Here is a 19,334-nt window from a genome sequence, read left to right on the forward strand (position 1 = left end):
GGACCTAGTTTCCCCTCAACCCCCTACCCGCAGCCTCCGCTCCTCAAACACTAACCTCCTCAAACCCATCAGGACAAAGTTACAATCTATGGGCCGCCGGGCTTTCTGCTCGACCGCTCCCGAACTTTGGAACGCTCTCCCCGACCATCTTAGAGCACCACAGTCGGTCGACCATTTTAAGAAGGGACTAAAAACCCACCTTTTTAGCACAGCTTTTATCTAATTTCTCTGCCTTCTTGTTTTTAAATGCACTGCTTGCTTATCTGTTATTTTATCCAGTGCTTTCAGGCTCTTATTTCTACTTTATCTATGTTTCTGTTTTATCTAGTGTGTGTCATGATTAGGGATGATGTTTGATAAGAAATTATCGAGTTTGAGTCTATTATCGAATCCTCTTATCGAACCGATTCCTTATCGATTCTCTTATCGAGTCCAGATAGGTTGTTGTATATGGAAGAAAAAAAACACAATATTTGGTTTAACAAAAGCTCACTTTTATTATATAAGAAAACAATTTAATCTAAAAAATAAATAAATATTGACTGTTGCCCCCCTAAAAAAAAAAAAAAAAAAAAAAATATTGACTGTTGTTACCCAAAGTATAAAAAGTGGGATTTTTCAGAAAAACAAATATATAAGGTAACACAAAAACAACCTGTCTCTGTGATCACTATAGGTGTATAAATAATACTAGTGTTAAATAAAATAAGTCCCTTGGGCACAAAACTGGAAATAATACAGCTCTCCAAAAAGTGCAATTCTGCTGCTATTTGACATAACTGTTTGTTATGATGCTTTGACATTTTTGCACTTTATTTCTTTATTGAAAGAAAATTCTATGAATAGAAAAGTTGTTTGCAAATGTGGTTACAATGCTAAAAAATGAAAAGTTAAAGCTAAAAAAAGAAATACACTTTATTGAGTTAACATTATTTCTTTATAGGGGGAAAGATGTTATGAGCTAGGGCAGGGGTCGGCAACCCGCGGCTCTGGAGTCGCATGCGGCTCCTTGACCACTCTGATGCGGCTCAGCTACATACATGCCGACCCCCCCGATTTTCCCAGGAGATTTATGGATGTCAGTGTCTCTCATAAATTACTCCCAGGGAAAAAATAATACTATTTACACTCTAATTACTAAATAAAGGGCGTGCCCTAATTGCACTGCAGTAATTGTCCTCTATAGCATTTACATACAGCGTGCCAGTCCAGCCACATGTTGCATGTTGTTATTACTTGCACACACAGGAGACAGCAAAGCATACTTACTCATCAGCCACACAGCTTACACTGACGGTAGCCGTATCAAACAACTTTAACATTGTTACGTTACAAATATGCGCCACACTGTGAACCCACACCAAAAAAGAATGAAAAACACATTTCTGGAGAACATCCCACCGTAACACAACATAAACACAACACAACCATTACCCAGAATCTCATGCAGCCCTAACTCTTCCGGTCTACATTATACACCCCCGCTACCACCAAATCCCCCCCACACATCAACCACCCCCTCCCCCTCCGTGCGTTGGTTGAGCGGAAGAGTTAGGGCTGCATGGGATTCTGGGTATTGGTACCGTCAGTGTAAGATGTGTGGCTGCTGAGTTAGTACGCCTTGCTGTCACTTACGTGAGCAAGCTAAAATTGCATTCTACGTGTGGTCGAGCAGGTACACTGTTAGGGCAGACTGTAGAGGGCGCCAAATGCAGTGTCATCACGCTCTGATATTCGGGAGTCTCCCGGGAAAAGTGAGAGGGTTGGCAAGTATGACGCTATCAAGCGCCATTCATTCAAAACTCGCGGGCTGCACTAACATCAAATTTCCACATTAAAGTGCGTGCCGGTGCGTGTGTCGGAGACCCCTGGTTAACATAGCACAAAGCATTTAAGCTTTGTATGCAGTGTTTTTCATTTTAAATTTTAAATTTTTTTTGTGGCTCCCATTACTTTCTTTAATTTGTGAAACTTGCCAAAATGGCTCTTTGAGTGGTAAAGGTTGCCGACCCCTGAGCTAGGGAATATAACAACTACACTACCCATCATGCAACGGGAGTGACGAGCATGCGCGGTAGCCCCGAAAAGTGTTGCATGTCGTCACCCGTGAAAGTAAACGTCAAGAACTCAGCCAACACGCCTCGTCTGCATTATTTATAATTAGACAGACAACACATATACAGTGTGATTTTGTTGTTTACAAGGAAAGAAAAACAAAAGTTGAAAAAGGGAGATCATGTCATATATGTATGTGCTGCGGTTGCTATAAGAATGTTGCGACAGCTGCCGTAAAGGAGGTGCGTTGCTATGTTTCCGGTTGGTCGTAAAAGTGTTCGTCATGTGTTTGTAGTCTGCTCAAATCTCCCAGTAAAGTTATTCATTGGATTATACCTTTTGTTTTGAACTTTATTACACCTTGGAGCACTTTTTCACGTCCATTTGTTTCCTGCTTTCGCTATGTGCGCTTAATGACCGAGCTACGTGACTGATTTCTTGTGATGTCACACGGAGCATTTCTGGTCGGGACGGGATTCGTTCCGAGGGGTTCGATTATAGAACCAACTCTTTTTCTTTACTATAGTAGTCTCGATAACGGGTACCGGTTTTTAAAAAGGGATTCGAGTCCGAGGACTCGGTTCTTTTCTTATCGAACAACCGGGAAAACCGGTTTCGAGTATCATCCCTAGTCATGATTCATTTCTATTTTCATTTTTTATTATATATTCTTACTTTCTATTTTTATTTTTAATACTTTGTAGCACTTTGAGATTTTAACAAATGTAAAGTGCGTAACAAATGCAATTCATCATTATTATTATTATTACGTATATGTACATATACGTGTGTATATATATATATATATACACACATATATGTACATATACGTGTATATATATATATATATATATATATATATATATATATATATATATATATATATATACACGTGTATATATATATATACGTGTATATATATGTATATACGTATATACATATATTATGTCAAATAATTTAATTAGCTTAATTACACTTTTCAATTTAGAATAATCATGATTATTAACAGGTTGTTACTCGCTTACATGATAACAAAATTTACTTTAAAAAGGAGCCCAATATTTGGACACAAATGCAATTTTATTGTCAGTATGTCATCCAGAATTTAAAAAAAAATGTTTTACTTGAATGCACATCATTTATTTGCTCAAAACTTGCTAACAGTTTTAGCTAAAGTGCCATCTGGGTGTATTCTGAAGTGAAATATGCCCTTTGCACTGGCGTATGCATTGACCTGATCACTGACCCAATAGACGCCTTTCAGGTAATTATCTGCAAATAAGGTAAAGGAGTGTCTCGACCTGTCATTCCAGGTCAGGTCTGATATACTCTTGTGTTTCCTTATTTTCTGTATTTGTTCCCTGTCCAGGGCTCTTATTTCTGTTCACTTCCTGTCTGGTTACGCCACTCTGGCCTGAGCGCTGCTTCCCTCACCTTTCCCTGATTGGCAACTTAAATACACCTGTTCCTGCCCCGCAGTCAGCGCTGGATGACTGACTGACAAATATTACTAACTGTTTGTCAATGTAAACTGTCAAGATATTTGTAATACTTCGACCCGTTATGTTGTTTTGCTTGCCAACTGAATCTTGGGGTCACAACTACCGCAGCAATGCTTGTTTTTATGACAAGGAGCATGTACTGTCAAAATAAATTGCGTTATTAATCTGCATATATACATGCCATCATTTGAGTTGACTCGTTATTTTTGACAGTATATTAATATGTACAGTATATACATATATACATTCACACAGAATATGTATACATATATATATATATATATATATATATATATATATATATATATATATATATATATATATATATATATATATATATATATATATATATATGGCTACACACAGTATATACACTGTATACAGATGCATATATACAGTACAGGCCAAAAGTTTGGACACACCTTCTCCTCATTCAATGTGTTTTCTTTATTTTCATGACTATTTACATTGTAGATTGTCACTGAAGGCATCAAAACTATGAATAAACACGTGTGGATGTACTTGACAAAAAAAAATTTAATAACTGAAAACATGCTTTATATTCTAGTTTCTTCAAAATAGCCACCCTTTCCTCTGATTACTGCTTTGCACACTCTTGGCATTCTCTCGATGAGCTTCAAGCACACCTGTTAAGTGAAAACCATTTCAGGTGACTACCTCTTGAAGCTCATCGAGAGAATACCAAAAGTGTGCGAAAAAGTAATCAGAGCAAAGGGTGGCTATTTTGAAGAAACTAGAATATAAAACATGTTTTCAGTTATTTCACCTTTTTTGTTAAGTACATAACTCCAAATGTGTTAATTCATAGTTTTGATGCCTTCAGTGACAATCTACAACGTAAATAGTCATGAAAATAAAGAAAACGCATTGAATGAGAAGGTGTGTCCAAACTTTATATATATATATATATATATATATATATATATATATATATATATATATATCCTTTCCAGTATTTTATTGGAAAAAAACAGCATACTGGCACCATACTTATTTTGATTATTGTTTCTCATCCATCCATCCATTTTCTACCGCTTATTCCCTTCGGGGTCGCGGGGGGCGCTGGAGCCTATCTCAGCTACAATCGGGCGGAAGGCGGGGTACACCCTGGACAAGTCGCCACCTCATCGCAGGGCCAACACAGATAGACAGACAACATTCACACTCACATTCACACACTAGGGCCAATTTAGTGTTGCCAATCAACATGTTGCAGTTTATAAAAAAAAAAATTGTAAATAAAAAAAAATATTTAAAAAATACAATAAAAAATAGCCTCTGCATATGCGCATAGCATAGATCCAACGAATCGATGACTAAATTAATCGCCAACTATTTTTATAATCGATTTTAATCTATTTAATCGATTAGTTGTTGCAGCCCTAATTTATACACATATACACATACATACATATATACACTTATACATACACATATGTACACACACATACATGTACATATCATGTTCTGTGGTCTGGATTTTGTTTGGTTATGTTCTGTTTGGTTTAAGACTCCATAGTTCCTGTTTTTGTGCACTCTTGTTTGTTTTGTCACCATGGCGACTGATTAGTTTCACCTGTCTCATGTGTTGGACTCACGCACCTGTTTTTAATCATGACATTATTATTTAAGCCTGTAGTTTCCAGGTAGTTAGCCTGGCGACATTGATTCTCTTCATGCCATAGTTACTGACGTTCAATTCTTGTTCATAGTTCAGGCTGCTCTGCTCACGTCACAGTAAGTGTTTTTGTTTCATGTCCATAGTCTGTCTAAGTGCTAGTTTTTGTTTCCTTAGCCAAGTTGTGCCTCCGCTGTGAGCGCTTTTTGTTTGTACTTTTTTTGAGTAGAAAATAAATCATGTTCCTACCTTCCGTTTGCATCCCGAGAAAATAATACACGCAGTAAGATGCGAAAACCCCTCCGTCATGACAGTACACACACATACATATACATATATACACATTTATACATACACGCATTTATATACACACATCCAGACACTTATATATACACTCTTACATACATATATATACACACACACGTATATATACACATTTATAAACACACACACATATACACATATATATATATATATATATATATATATGTCTTAATTAGGTTATCCAAAAAAAATAGTGCTCGATACCGTGGTAGAGCGTAATATGTATGTGTGGGAAAACATCACAAGACTATTTCATCTCTACAGGCCTGTTTCATGAGGGTTTCCTCAATCATCAGGAGATTTAAAAAAAAAAAAAAAATCTCCTGATGATTGAGGAAACCCTCATAAAACAGGCCTGTAGAGATGAAATAGTCTTGTGATTTTTTCCCACACATACATATATATATATATATATATATATATATATATATATATATATATATATATATATATATATATATATATATACACTAATATTAGTGTGTGTGTATATATATATATATATATATATATATATATATATATATATATATATATATATATATACATACATATATATATATAAAAATAAAACTATCCATCCATTTCGGGGTCGCTAGAGCCTATCACAGCTGCATTCGGGCGGAAGGCGGGGTACACCCTGGACAAGTCGCTTTCTCATCGCAGGGCCAACACAGATAGACAGACAACATTCACACTCACATTCACACACTAGGGCAAATATTAAAGTTAAAGTTAAAGTACCAATGATTGTCACACACACACTAGGTGTGGCGAAATTATTCTCCCCTAGGAGGTGAAGGGAGCAGTGAGCAGCAGTGGTGGCCACGCCCGGGAATCACTTTTGGTGATTAAACCCCCAATTCCAACCCTTGATGCTGAGTGCCAAGCAGAGAGATAATGGGTCTTTGTGTGTGTGTGTATATATATATATATATATATATATATATATATATATATATATATATATATATATATATATATATATGAAGTTGGCACGTTGTGTAAATCGTAAATAAAAACTGAATACAATGACAATCCTTTTCAACCAATATTCGATTGAATAGACTGCAAAGAGAAGATACTTAACATTCGAACAGAGAAACTTTATTTTTTGCAAAAATTAGCTCATTTGGAATTTGATGCCTGCAACATGTTTCAAAAAAGCTGGCACAAGTGGCAAAAAACACTGAGAAAGTTGAGGAATGCTCATCAAATACTTATTTGGAACATTCCACAGGTGAACAGGCTAATTGGGAACAGGTGGGTGCCATGATTGGGGATAAAAGCAGCTTCCATGAAATGCTCAGTCATTCACAAACAAGGATGGGGCGAGGGTCACCAGTTTGTGAACAAATGCATGAGCAAATTGTCGAACAGTTTAAGAACAAGCTATTGCAAGGAATTTAGGGATTTCACCATCTACGGTTTGTATTATCATCAAAAGGTTCAGAGAATCTGGAGAAATCAATGCACGTAAGCAGCAATGCCCGTGACCTTCGTTTCCTCAGGCAGTACTGCATCAAAAACCGACATCAGTGTGTAAAAGACATCACCACATGGGCTCAGGAACACTTCAGAAAACCACTGTCAGTAACTACAGTTGGTCGCTACATCTGTAAGCGCAAGTTAAAACTCTACTATGCAAAGCGAAAGTAATTTATCAACAACACCCAAAAACGCCGCCGACTTCGCTGGGCCCGAGCTCATCTAAGATGGACTGATGCAAAGGGAAAGAGTGTTCTGTGGTCTGACGAGTCCACATTTCATATTATTTTTGGAAACTGTAGACGTCGTGTCCTCCGGACCAAAGAGGAAAAGAACCATCCGGACTGTTCTCCCCGCAAAGTTCAAAAGCCAGCATCTGTGATGGTATGGGGGTGTATTAGTGCCCAAGGCATTGGTAACTTACACATCTGGGAAGGCACCATTAATGCTGAAAGGTACATACAGGTTTTGGAGCAACATATGTTGCCATCCAAGCAACGTCTTTGTCATGGGCGCCCCTGCTTATTTCAGCAAGACAATGCCAAGCCACATTCTGCACGTGTTACAACAGCGTGGCTTAGTAGTAAAAGAGTGCGGGTACTAGACTGGCCGGCCTGTAGTACAGACCTGTCTCCATTGAAAATGTGTGGCGCATTATGAAGTGTATAATACGACAACGGACTGTTGAACAACTTAAGCTGTACATCAAGCAAGAATGGGAAATAATTCCACCTGAAAAGCTTCCAAAATTGGTCTCCTCAGTTCCCAAACGTTTACTGAGTGTTGTTAAAAGGAAAGGCCATGTAACACAGTGGTGAACATGCCCCTGTGCCAACTTTTTTGCAATGTGTTGCTGCCATTAAATTCTAAGTTATTGATTTATTTGCAAAAGAAAATTACTTTCTCAGTTCGAACATTAGATATCTTGTCTTTGCGGTCTACTCAATTGAATATAAGTTGAAAAGGATTTGCAAATCATTGTATTCTGTTTTTATTTTGTTTTTTATTTACGATGTACACAATGTGCCAACTTCACTGGTTTTGGGTTTTGTAGAGTCGGGATGAGTAAGAATCGCGATTCAGATGTGAATCAATTTTCACACTGTACTTAGTACAGTATAGTAATAATATTAACACACACACACATATATATATATATATATATATATATATATATATATAAATATACTGTATATATGTATATACACACAAATATCGTACATAATAGACACACACACACACACACATACACTTATATATATATATATATATATATATATATATATATATATATATGCTGTATATGTAGTATTCATTTTTGTTTTTATCTATATTTGTCTATAAACATTTATTATATCTTGTATTACATGTATTAAAATTAATATTCCGGTTTAGTGAATGTGATGCACTTATAAGGAGGTATTTGAGTACAGGAGAAGTTTCAACCTCATTTAAAAATATATTCCTCAAGAAATTCTACATTTCAATGGTAATGTTATGTGAATCAATCTGCCAATTAAAAATTCCTCAGAATATTAATACTTTAATATCAGAATCGATGCTAGGAACGCACGCAGGTTTCGGAGGATTGATAATTTGTGTCTATCCGTCAATCAATACTGTATTTATTAGCAAAGTCTATAATATTTCACATTAAGCCTCCTCGGAGAGCAAACAACACCTGAAAGCAACATTTGGCTAATGTGATCATGTTCACAGTCGTGATGTGGACGGAGGTGGGGGAGTTAAGTGGGCCAAGCATCTGCTCTCTTTGTGGCTGCACTGAGGGTAATGCTCATGATGAATACTGACTTTTTAGTGCTGACACACAGTCTCACAGTCGCCACGCCTGGCAGGAAGTGGACTGCTCGCAATTCAACCTTGCATTTTTCCTTTTTTTGTTTGGGTGACCTACATTGTGGTGGCACCCTCTACTGTAAATCCAACAGTGACTTTTCCTACCTTTTTTCAACACACAAGAAAACTATGTGGCAGCTGCTATGTATTTTTTTAAAAAGAACACTTCAACATATGCAACCAATAAAAGAATGTCAAAGGAGGTCAAGTATATATTTGCCCAGCAGGGTGACTTGCATGAAAGTGCGTAATATAAGCCTGTCAGGAAGCGGTCTCCATATAAAGGGCTGAATCAGACCCTCCACAAAACCCCCGGACTCCACCTGCACAACAAAACCAGTCAGGAAAACCCCTTGTAGTGTAAATTGTAAGTTTTATAAAACTAAATGTACTTCATGGAGCATACCACATGATACTTAACACAGAAAGTCTAGCACAGTAACTAAAATGCATCAGCATCTTTGAGTTGGTATTTCAGCAAAAGATGGATAACTTTTCTAATCCAATAACTATTTATTTTGTATTTAATTTCACCACAAGACAAACAAAATTATTGAAGGATTTGGGCTGGTTCCATTGTTTGTGTGTGGAATGTTTATTTTGTCTGTAGAATGTGTCGTGGGCCAATAAAACACCAGCTGCGGGCAAATGGTCTCCTGGCCGCACTTTGGACAACCCTGGTCTACCTGGCCGCACTTTGGACAACCTGGTCTAATGCATTTTTTCAGTATTCTGGGATGTATAAAAAATGTGACAAAAGATGCGGAATTGTATGCGGTTAACTTGGTGTGCAGGTTCAAATATTTTGCCATTGGACCAAAGGCATAAGAGAATAAGCAATGTGTGAGAACTGTATTGGGAAGCGTGCATGACACATTAGATGACATATAAATATTCCAAAACTCCTTCCGCTTAGGTTGAATATGTGGGGGAATTTTTTATTATGTAATTTTTCTATTTCATAAAAAGTTTCTATTTTTGCATTTACCATACACACAGAGGGAGCACTTCCAAATCATTTTATTCGTAGGTATTTGACGTACATATCTATGCACTTATAGTTATCACTTTACCTCCGGTACATGTCTTCAGTTTGTGTAACATTCACACTTGAGGTCAAGTGAACTGACCCACACAAGAGCTCATTTGAAGCGTTTTCGGTTGACCAACTGAACCATACTAGCAACCTTATATTGTATATTTAGGGTCTATAAAAGATTTTAGTTTTATTTTACTGAGTGTGTATGTCAGGGGTGTCCAAAGTACGGCCCGCGGGCCAAATGCGGCCCGCCGACATCTTCAAATTGGCCCGCGAGATGTCATGAGTTTAATAAGGAATCTTGCCCGCAGGGAGATTGCATTAATTTCAAAAGTATAACATTTTAAATGCTGCTATTTTGACACAATCTAGTGGACTAAATGAGTTTTTCCTGGTCAATGACTTTTTATGTTTGGAATGTGCAGCATCTATTTATATGACCGAATGCAAACAACCTTGCCTAGTCATGGTGCAAAAATAAAATAAAATAAAATAAAATAAAATCCAACCAACACAAAATATAAACAGACATGGTCACTGAACTTTGTGGATATTATTAAAAAAAACACGTCCTATCACCATAAAAAAAATATCAAAATTACACCCATCCATTACAAAGCGTGATGGGAAAATGACTGGTACTTTTTAGAGGCGGTATAGTACCGAATATATATATATATATGGATATTATATAAAAAAAAGTCCAATCACCATAAAAAAAAAAATCTAAATTACATCCATCCATTACAAAGCGTGATGGGAAATTATATATACACACATATATATGTATATATATATATATATATATATATATATATATATATATATATATATATATATATATATATATATATATATATATATATATATATATATATATATATATATATATATATTCGGTACTATACCGCCTCTAAAAAGTACCAGTCATTTTCCCATCACGCTTTGTAATGGATGGGTGTAATTTTGATTTTTTTTTTATGGTGATTGGACTTTTTTTTTTTATAATATCCACAAAGTTCTGACTATATGTATATACATATATATACATATATGTATACATATATGTATACATATATGTATACATATATATACACATATATGTATACATATATGTATACATATATGTATACATATATATATACATATATGTATACATATATATACATATATGTATACATATAGATATATATACATATATGTATACATATATGTATACATATATATGTATAGGGACGGCGTGGCAAAGTTGGTAGAGTGGCCGTGCCAGCAATTGGAGCGTTGCTGGTTCAATCCCCACCTTCTACCATCCTAGTCACGTCCGTTGTGTCCTTGGGCAAGACACTTCACCCTTGCTCCTGATGAGTGCTGGTTAGCGCCTTGCATGGCAGCTCCCTCCATCAGTGTGTGAATGTGTGTGTGAATGTGGAAATACTGTCAAGGCGCTTTGAGTACCTTGAAGGTAGAAAAGCGCTATACAAGTATAACCCATTTATCATTATTTATTTATGTATACATATATACAGGTATATATATATATATATATATATATATATATATATATATATATATATATATATATATATATATATATATATATGCATGTGTATATATATATATATATATATATATATATAGCTACTCTACATGCAGTCGGCTTTCGGTCCTCAACAACATTTTTTTTAGCCCTATGCAGCCCCCAAGTCAAAATGTTTGGACACCCCTGGTGTATGTGTTTGAGTGTAAAACAAAAGAAACAAGACCAATAAAGTTGTAGGTCTTGACTGTGACACTGATTCTACAGACATGGCCCAGTCTACTCCCTGTTTGTTGGTTTGTCAGCTGATCTCCCCCGCCCTCACCTCACATTGCCTCACCCCTCCTCCACTGCTGACTTGTGCACAATAGCCAACAACATCTGCTTCTCATTTCCTCAAAACCAAAACAAGCAGAGGAGGGAAGGACCAACAGGGCAAAAGAAGAAGAGAAAAGAAAAAATTGAGTTTTCACTTTTGAAGGTCTTTGATGGTCCAGGTGCGAGGGTCCCATCATTGCCCGGTGGACCACTTGGACGTGTCTTGCAACACCTCGTGGAGCCACTGTGGTCGCAGCTGCCTGAGGGAAGTTAAGACAAGGAATGAGGGCAAGGGAGGAAGGAATTTGCAACTCAGCCCCTGACGGGACTAATTATTACTAACGTGATTGTGGCTTCTTTGCTGAAGTCTGCAAAGAGCATGGAAGTTTTAAACAACACGAAAAAGGTAGAAAATAATTAAGGGTGGATGAGCTTACATTATTTTGTAAACGCTGCCTCTGCAAAACGTTATTTACACCTCAATGAGGCTTCATACTGGCATACCAATACACCCTTCAAGATTCTACACTTGCACCTTTACAAACCAGATAGCTGCAACCCCAAAAACAAAACATATTTGGTTTGTGCAAGTTGACCTATGAAGTGCCTACTGAAGAGAAAGAAAATGGTGTTGAGCCGCCACTGTTTTTCACAAGAGAATTGCTGCCCTCTAGCGGACGCTCAAAAACATCACCTGACAACAACAAACAACACCAAAGATGCCAAACATCCAAATAAATCCTTTTATTCCATATAATAACCAGACATAATTGAAAAATCATAATATTATACAACATGACGGGGGATTTACCAGGACAGTTTCTAACTTGGAGGATGCTTCTTCTTCAGTAGCTTTCCTTTGGGTTTGAGCATGAGAGTCTTTTTGTACTCCTCCATTCTTATAACGTCGTCCTTTCTCTCTTGCCAAGACTCCATGCCTTTGTCCATCTCAGAGTTGAGCATCAAGATGCGCCTCTGCGGATGAGACGGTGCACGTTTAATGCTTGTAAACGCTGCTGTCAGGTTTCGAGTTGAGGGGTACTTACGGCTAAGGCCTCTCTCTCTTGACGCCTTCTTAACATGCCCTTCAGTGGAGGTGCTGGTCTGCCATCTGCTCGGGAATGTAAGCAGAAAATTAACCCCAAAGTCAAAAATGAAGAAAACTTTAGGCCGTGATGTATACCTGCAAAAGACCAATCAGGAAGATCCGTCAGGGGTCCGTACTCTGTGCCACTGCGTGCAAATCCATGCCTAAAAACATACGAAAAAAGCAATGTACGTGTTTTAAACTGTATTTAACACGTAAATGACAACCACAACTATGCAATTATAATATTGTCACAACAGGAGTGTAACTGTCGCTATTTCAATTAGCACATTGTGACTGCTGTTTACATTGTTGTACATTTTGTTTTTTTTTAAAGAAATGTACCTGTTCAACGCTTGTACATGAAAATATTAATTCTAGACCAGGGGGTGTCAAACGTACGGCCCATGGGCCGGTTCAGGCCGGCGGACAGATTTTATCCGGCCTGCGGGATGAGTTTGGTAAATATAAAAATGAGCTGAAATGTTTGAATGAAAGAAACTGCTGTTCTAAATGTTTTCCACTCGATGTCGCAATAGCAATTCTTTGTATCTTTGTAGATGATGCTACATATGTAAAAAAAATAAACCACAAGATGTTAGTGCACAAGTCTAGGAAAATGAGCAAACTAAATAAATAACATCCTGTACTTTGATTTTGATTTTAAAAAATGTATCTTGATAGATTGAAAATTGACACCAATGAGTTGACTGATGAACATTATCTCATAATTTATTCAGAAAGTATAAATAACGAAAAATAAAGATGGAATACTATTAATCGCAACATGTAAGTGTAAAAAAAAAACAACAACATTATGATTCGTACATTTTCAGAATGTGCTTGTTCTATTTTTAAACAAAGAAAACTATCTGAAGTTGTCTTTATTTTGAAGTGATCATGCCGTGATTTTATCAGTCCGGCCTACTTGGGCATAGACTTTCCTCCATGTGGCCCCCGATCTAAAATGAGTTTGACACCCCTGTTCTAGACGTTTTGGAATGTAATAAATACGCCACGAAACAACCGGAAGTATAGAGTTAAGAGCGCGAACAGAGAAGATAAATCTGAAAAGGCTTCATTTTGTACACCAAGCGAACATAATGTTTCATACTGTAATGCATCTTTTTTGTATACATGTACTTACAAGTATAACACGTAACTGTTTCACGGAGTTCATGGTGATTACGGTGCTCACGTCACACTGTGCCCCACCCAGTATGTGACGCAAAGACAAAGCAAGAGCAATAAAAGCATGGTGGACAGCAGGACTAGATCCGTTGACTCTTATTGAACCAGGGTAGTTACAAGGAGTTTGGTTCGCAGCTGTGATTCAAAGGTTGGTTTATAGGGGCAGGAAATGTCCGACTCGCTTCGAGCGATCACACTTTTAGACTTGAGTTTGACATTTTCTTTGGAATCCTAAAGGATGGAAGTCAACTTTAAATTATTCACAGAATTTTACGTTTAACGGGAGCAGACGGGAGAAAAATCAAGAGTAGGAATCATGAATGTGAGCAGGGTGGAAGTGTGAGTGGACAGGACACAATTTGTTTTATGTTTTTTTTTTACTTTGGGTCGGGATTGAGATGGAGGACAAGATTGTTTTCTGTGGGAGTGGGATGGGACAGGAGTGAAAATCCACTACCATGTCACGCGCTTCTTTAGATATCCGAATAATGCTGTTATAACAATAAGGCAGGATGGCTGTGAACGGTGATATATTTAGGGCCCCATGATTTTGTTAACGCTGCACAGTGGAACAGGGGTTAGTAAATGTGCCTCACAATAAGAAGATCCTTGGTTCAATCCCCGTTGTTGCATGTTGCATGTTACGGGTACTCCGGCTTCCCCCCAGCTCCAGAGACATGCACCTGGGGATAGGTTGATTGGAAACACTAAATTGGCCCTTGTGTGTGAATTCAAGTGTGCATGTGGTCCGTCCATCTGTGTTGGCCCTGCGCTGAGGTGGCGACTTGTCCAGGGTGTACCCCGCTTTCTGCCCGGATGCAGCTGGGATAGGCTCCAGGACCCAGAAAATGGAGGATAGGTGGATTTTCGTTCACGGAATCGTGGAATTTGGCAATAAAAAAATAGTCAGAACACAGAATATTACCAACAATGACATACTGTGACTGAAATGCTGTCATGAGGTGGTTTCTGCAAACCACTCATTCGTACCCCAAACACTCACCCGCTCCCTGAACTAAACAATGCCAAAACAGACACTTGAAACACTGGCTAAATCTGCAAACTATGAAGCTCGTCTATGTATAACTCCAAAAATTCAGATCCGAACAGTTTCCAAATGATTTGTACATGTCAGGTGATGTGCATTTTTGCAAATTCTGGAAACATAGAAACACGTGAGATGACCACTTGTCGTCCAAAAGTTGTATATATACACATCTATATATACATGCATACCGTATTTTCCTGACCATAGGGTGCACCGGATTATAAGGCGAACTGCCGATTTTTCTAAATTGAAAACACTTCCTTGTGGTCTACATAACATATAATGGTGGTTCTTTTGTGGAAATGTTGAATAGATTATGTTTTACAGATCATCTTCAAGTAGCTGTCTGACAGTCGCCTCCGGATGCGCCGTTTTGTGGGCGATCTTATTTACGTGGCTCACCTTCGGCAGCGGGAGTGGACGAAGTGTCAAAATATGGAGCTAACGGTTTTAATGACATTTAGACTTTACCTAAATCAATAACAGAGCAGCATCTCCACATCCAGAAACAACAACACCGGTAATGTGTCCCTTGAAAAAACGTCCAACCGGAACTCTCTAATACCTAAAGTTCCTTGGGTGAATAAAGTAAACTCATTACACCGGTATGTTTTAGCGCTTTCATGGCGAGTTTACTGACAGATATAAGTAAGAACTTTACACTACTTTATATTAGAAATGGAAACAGGTGATGATGAATGTCCCATAACAAGAAGATAGAGAAAAAGAAGAAGCTTATCGACTATGGTGTCGCACGGACTACAAAGGTGGACGCGCGCAATTTTTCAGCATTTATGCAGATCCCAAATACAGACCAGCAGGTACCAGAAGGTAAGAAAAGTTGCTTTTGCATAATATTGCGAAACAAAAGGCCAGGTAATACGTCTTACCTTACACACACAACATGATAATACTCATACATCAAGCGGTGCGGCTTCGTAGCTTACCAAAGTCGTGCTAAAACATTTTGATAGATTTTTGAGTGCCGTGTGAAATGTTCTATATTTTCAAAGGAACATTTAAAATGTTGTTGTTGTTATTGTTGTTTTATCCTACAATCCCACACACTGGGTGTGGTGGGATTGTTCTCTGCATTTGGCCCGTCACCATTGGTCGCCCCCGGGGAGGTGGGGGGAGCGGTGGGCAGCAGCGGTGGTCGCGCTTTAACTTTAAATGTCAAATGTCAAAATAATATTTTTTTGTTTATATCCCAACGATGCCAACATTGAGTTAGCATAACTCAACTTTTGGGTTAAATAATTCAAACCAATAGTTTGGTTGGGATTAACCCAACATTAAGTTATCATAACTCAACTTTTTGGTTGAAATTCAACGCAAAAATTGGGTTGAAGAAATTAACCCAATATAAGGGGTTCGTCCTTTTCTGAACCAGCAGTTGGGTTCAAATTGGGTTATTTTTTAACCCAACATTGTTTAGTGTGTAGGCTTTTGTAAACAGTTCAATTAAACATATACTTGTCTTTGTTACATTTTTCACCTTCATATTAACATAATTCCGCAACTGCAAATATCGATAAAAGTCTTGGTTTTCTAATAAATGTGCCCTTTTAATAGTTTCAAAAGTAAGCATATTTTAATCTTTCATTTCGTGTGAATGGGTGAATGTGGAAACAGTGTTAAAGCGCTTTGAGTACCTTAAAGGTAGAAAAGCGCTATACAAGTATAACCCATTTACCATTTCTTTACTTGAGTCATATTTCCATCATAGTGCAGTCTACACGCATCTCTTATGTTTCACTGCCATCTACTGGTCACACTTATCATTACACCATGTACCAATGAAAATTGCTTCGAGGTTGGTGCGCAAAACCAAAATTATTCCGTACATTAGGCGCACCGGTTTATAAGGCGAACTGTCGAGTTTTGAGGGGAAAAAGGGATTTTAGGTTCGCCTTATAGTCCGGAAAACACGGTACGCGCACGCACATACACACACACACACACACAATTGACCAACCCATTCTGCCCTTTTGCGGCTCTTTTGAATATTTCCGTAATTCTGAGGTGTCAAGGTTGGCAAGTATGACCTACACTGGTCTAAAGGCATTGCACATATGGACTGGCTCCTCACGAGTAAGCAAACAGTACACTGCAAAAAGTAAGTGTTCAAAAACAAGGGGAAAAAAATACAAAAATTAGGGGTATTTTACTTGAACTGAGCAAAATTATCTGCCAATAAAACAAGAAAATTGGGCCTGTCAAGACTTTCCAAAAAAAAGTAAAATTAACTAACCTCAGTGAACCCCAAAATACCTTAAAATAAGTATATTCTCACTAATAACAAGTGCACTTTTCTTGGTAGAAAAAACAAATATGAGACCTTTTTTCTCAGTATGTTGAAAAATATTCTTAAATTAAGTAAATGCTAGTGCCATTATCTTGACATAATGATATGCGCTCGGCATTACATTTCTTGAAACCAGCAAACTTATACTAAAAACTAGTTTGTTTTTCTTAATGGAAAGGCAACCGCTTGTTACTCTCGGGGTCTCCTAGCCACTCAGGCAAATCATATTGTCTAAAGATTTTTCCATCGATAACATGACATCATCGCGCCAAGTGCATGCTCTTTCAGTCAATTAGTGTGCAAGGAATATATATATATATATATATATATATATATATATATATATATATATATATATATATATATATATATATATATATATATATATATATGTATTTATTTTTTACAGCCCGGCCCCCGGCCAATTTTTTTTATTATTGGAATTTTGAAGAATTTATCTGAATGTGCATTAAGTATTTCTGTTCAAAATTGTTTGAAATGTCACATGTCATCTGTTTTAATTATGAGACACAATTGTGTCAAAGTCACAATTTTTTTATTTCATGCTTGAAATAAGAAATTATTACTTTGAAAAAGCAGTTTTATACTTGTGAGTGTTGATGACACAGCTTTGCAACAGTTGATGTTCTAGTTTCAAGCATGTTTTACTCAATATAGGTCATAAAATCTCAGCAACAAGCTGTAATATTTTACTGAGATCATTTAGGACCAAAACCCTTAAAACAAGTAAACACTCTAACATAAAATCTGCTTAGTGAGAAGAATTATCTTATCAGACAAAAAATAACCAAATATCACCCTTATTATAGATATTTAATCTTACTTAGATTTCAGTTTTTGCAGTGTACTTTTGATTGATTGAAACTTTCATTAGTAGACTGCACAGTACACATTCCGTACAATTGACCACTAAATGGTAACACCCGAATAAGTTTTTCAACTTGTTTAAATCGGGGTCCACGTGAATCAATTCATGGTAGTATAATCCATAATAATCCAACTATGGAATCACAGCTCAGAACCACACACTTGCACTAATACTGTACTCCCATTGCTACACTATGAACTGTATTATACCAGTTATCGTAATTCAGACTGTCTGTGAGACAGAAACATAAATCTACATTATTAGAATGTGTTATTCCAAGGCATACTTACTCCTTCCTCCACTGTTCTCCTCCTTGAACACCACACGTTGTGCTAAACCGTCTGCAGGAGTGTTTCAACACTACAAAAATAGAACAAATAAACAAATGAGTAAGTTAAGAACAGACACTGCTTTTCAAAAAGTGATGTCCTTTAAAAAGTCTGGGGGAACCGTACAACTACGTCACTCCCTGATCCACGCCGTTAGCATTAGATTTGGCAATGCTAACATGCAGTTAGTGGATTTGCTCGCTTCTTAAAATAAACAGTGGCGTCAAAGAGTAGTTAGTAGCTAAATTATAATCGTACAACAGTCACTTCAAATGCGTATTAATGGGAATAAAGGCAGCTGTAGAGGTGATTAACCTCTGTCTCACCGGAGCAACACAGTATCCTGAAAGGGGCCGCCATGTTGCCTGTAGTAACAGCAAGCCACCTGTAGGGGGTAATAAAGACTGTAATACAAATTACCCTTTGAAGTCGCTAATAATATTGTGGGTTTCTCGTTTACTACTACATTATGGATTTTCATGAGGTATAAATATTCAGTCATTTTGTGATAAAATGTCGTAGGAGTGAATGACAGTGTATTACTTAGTAGAATATTATTTACGTAGTAGGCCGCCGTGATGCCTGCAATAACAGCACATAACCACGGAAAGGTGCTAAAGAAGTAAATAACAATTGTAGTTTTCTCGTTTACTTCTGCAATGTTGATTTCCATGAAGTGAATGCAACTTTAAATACATATTCAGTCATTTTGTGATAAAAAAA

At 37.1% G+C, this 19,334-nt stretch overlaps 1 protein-coding gene across 3 annotated transcripts; it reads right to left on the bottom strand.

Moving 5' to 3' along the window:
• Positions 1 to 11,529: 11,529 nt before the first annotated feature.
• Positions 11,530 to 19,334, bottom strand: mrpl52 (mitochondrial ribosomal protein L52). 3 transcript variants are annotated; one of them, XM_062065985.1, is made up of 7 exons: positions 19,264 to 19,334; positions 18,938 to 18,996; positions 18,573 to 18,642; positions 12,943 to 13,010; positions 12,806 to 12,870; positions 12,571 to 12,734; positions 11,530 to 12,019 (listed from the first exon to the last, which is right to left on the bottom strand). In XM_062065985.1, the coding sequence occupies exons 1-6, from the start codon at positions 19,317 to 19,319 to the stop codon at positions 12,582 to 12,584; spliced, it is 471 nt and encodes a 156-aa protein (XP_061921969.1). In that variant the 5' UTR covers positions 19,320 to 19,334; the 3' UTR covers positions 11,530 to 12,019; positions 12,571 to 12,581. The 3 variants fall into 3 exon arrangements, with proteins under 3 accessions (XP_061921969.1, XP_061921971.1, XP_061921970.1); XM_062065987.1 differs by lacking the exon at positions 19,264 to 19,334 and having other exon boundaries at positions 11,531 to 12,019; positions 18,938 to 19,015; XM_062065986.1 differs by lacking the exon at positions 11,530 to 12,019 and having other exon boundaries at positions 12,480 to 12,734.

The sequence above is a fragment of the Entelurus aequoreus genome, linkage group LG12 (assembly GCF_033978785.1).
Source record: "Entelurus aequoreus isolate RoL-2023_Sb linkage group LG12, RoL_Eaeq_v1.1, whole genome shotgun sequence".
NCBI classification, from domain to species: domain Eukaryota; kingdom Metazoa; phylum Chordata; class Actinopteri; order Syngnathiformes; family Syngnathidae; genus Entelurus; species Entelurus aequoreus.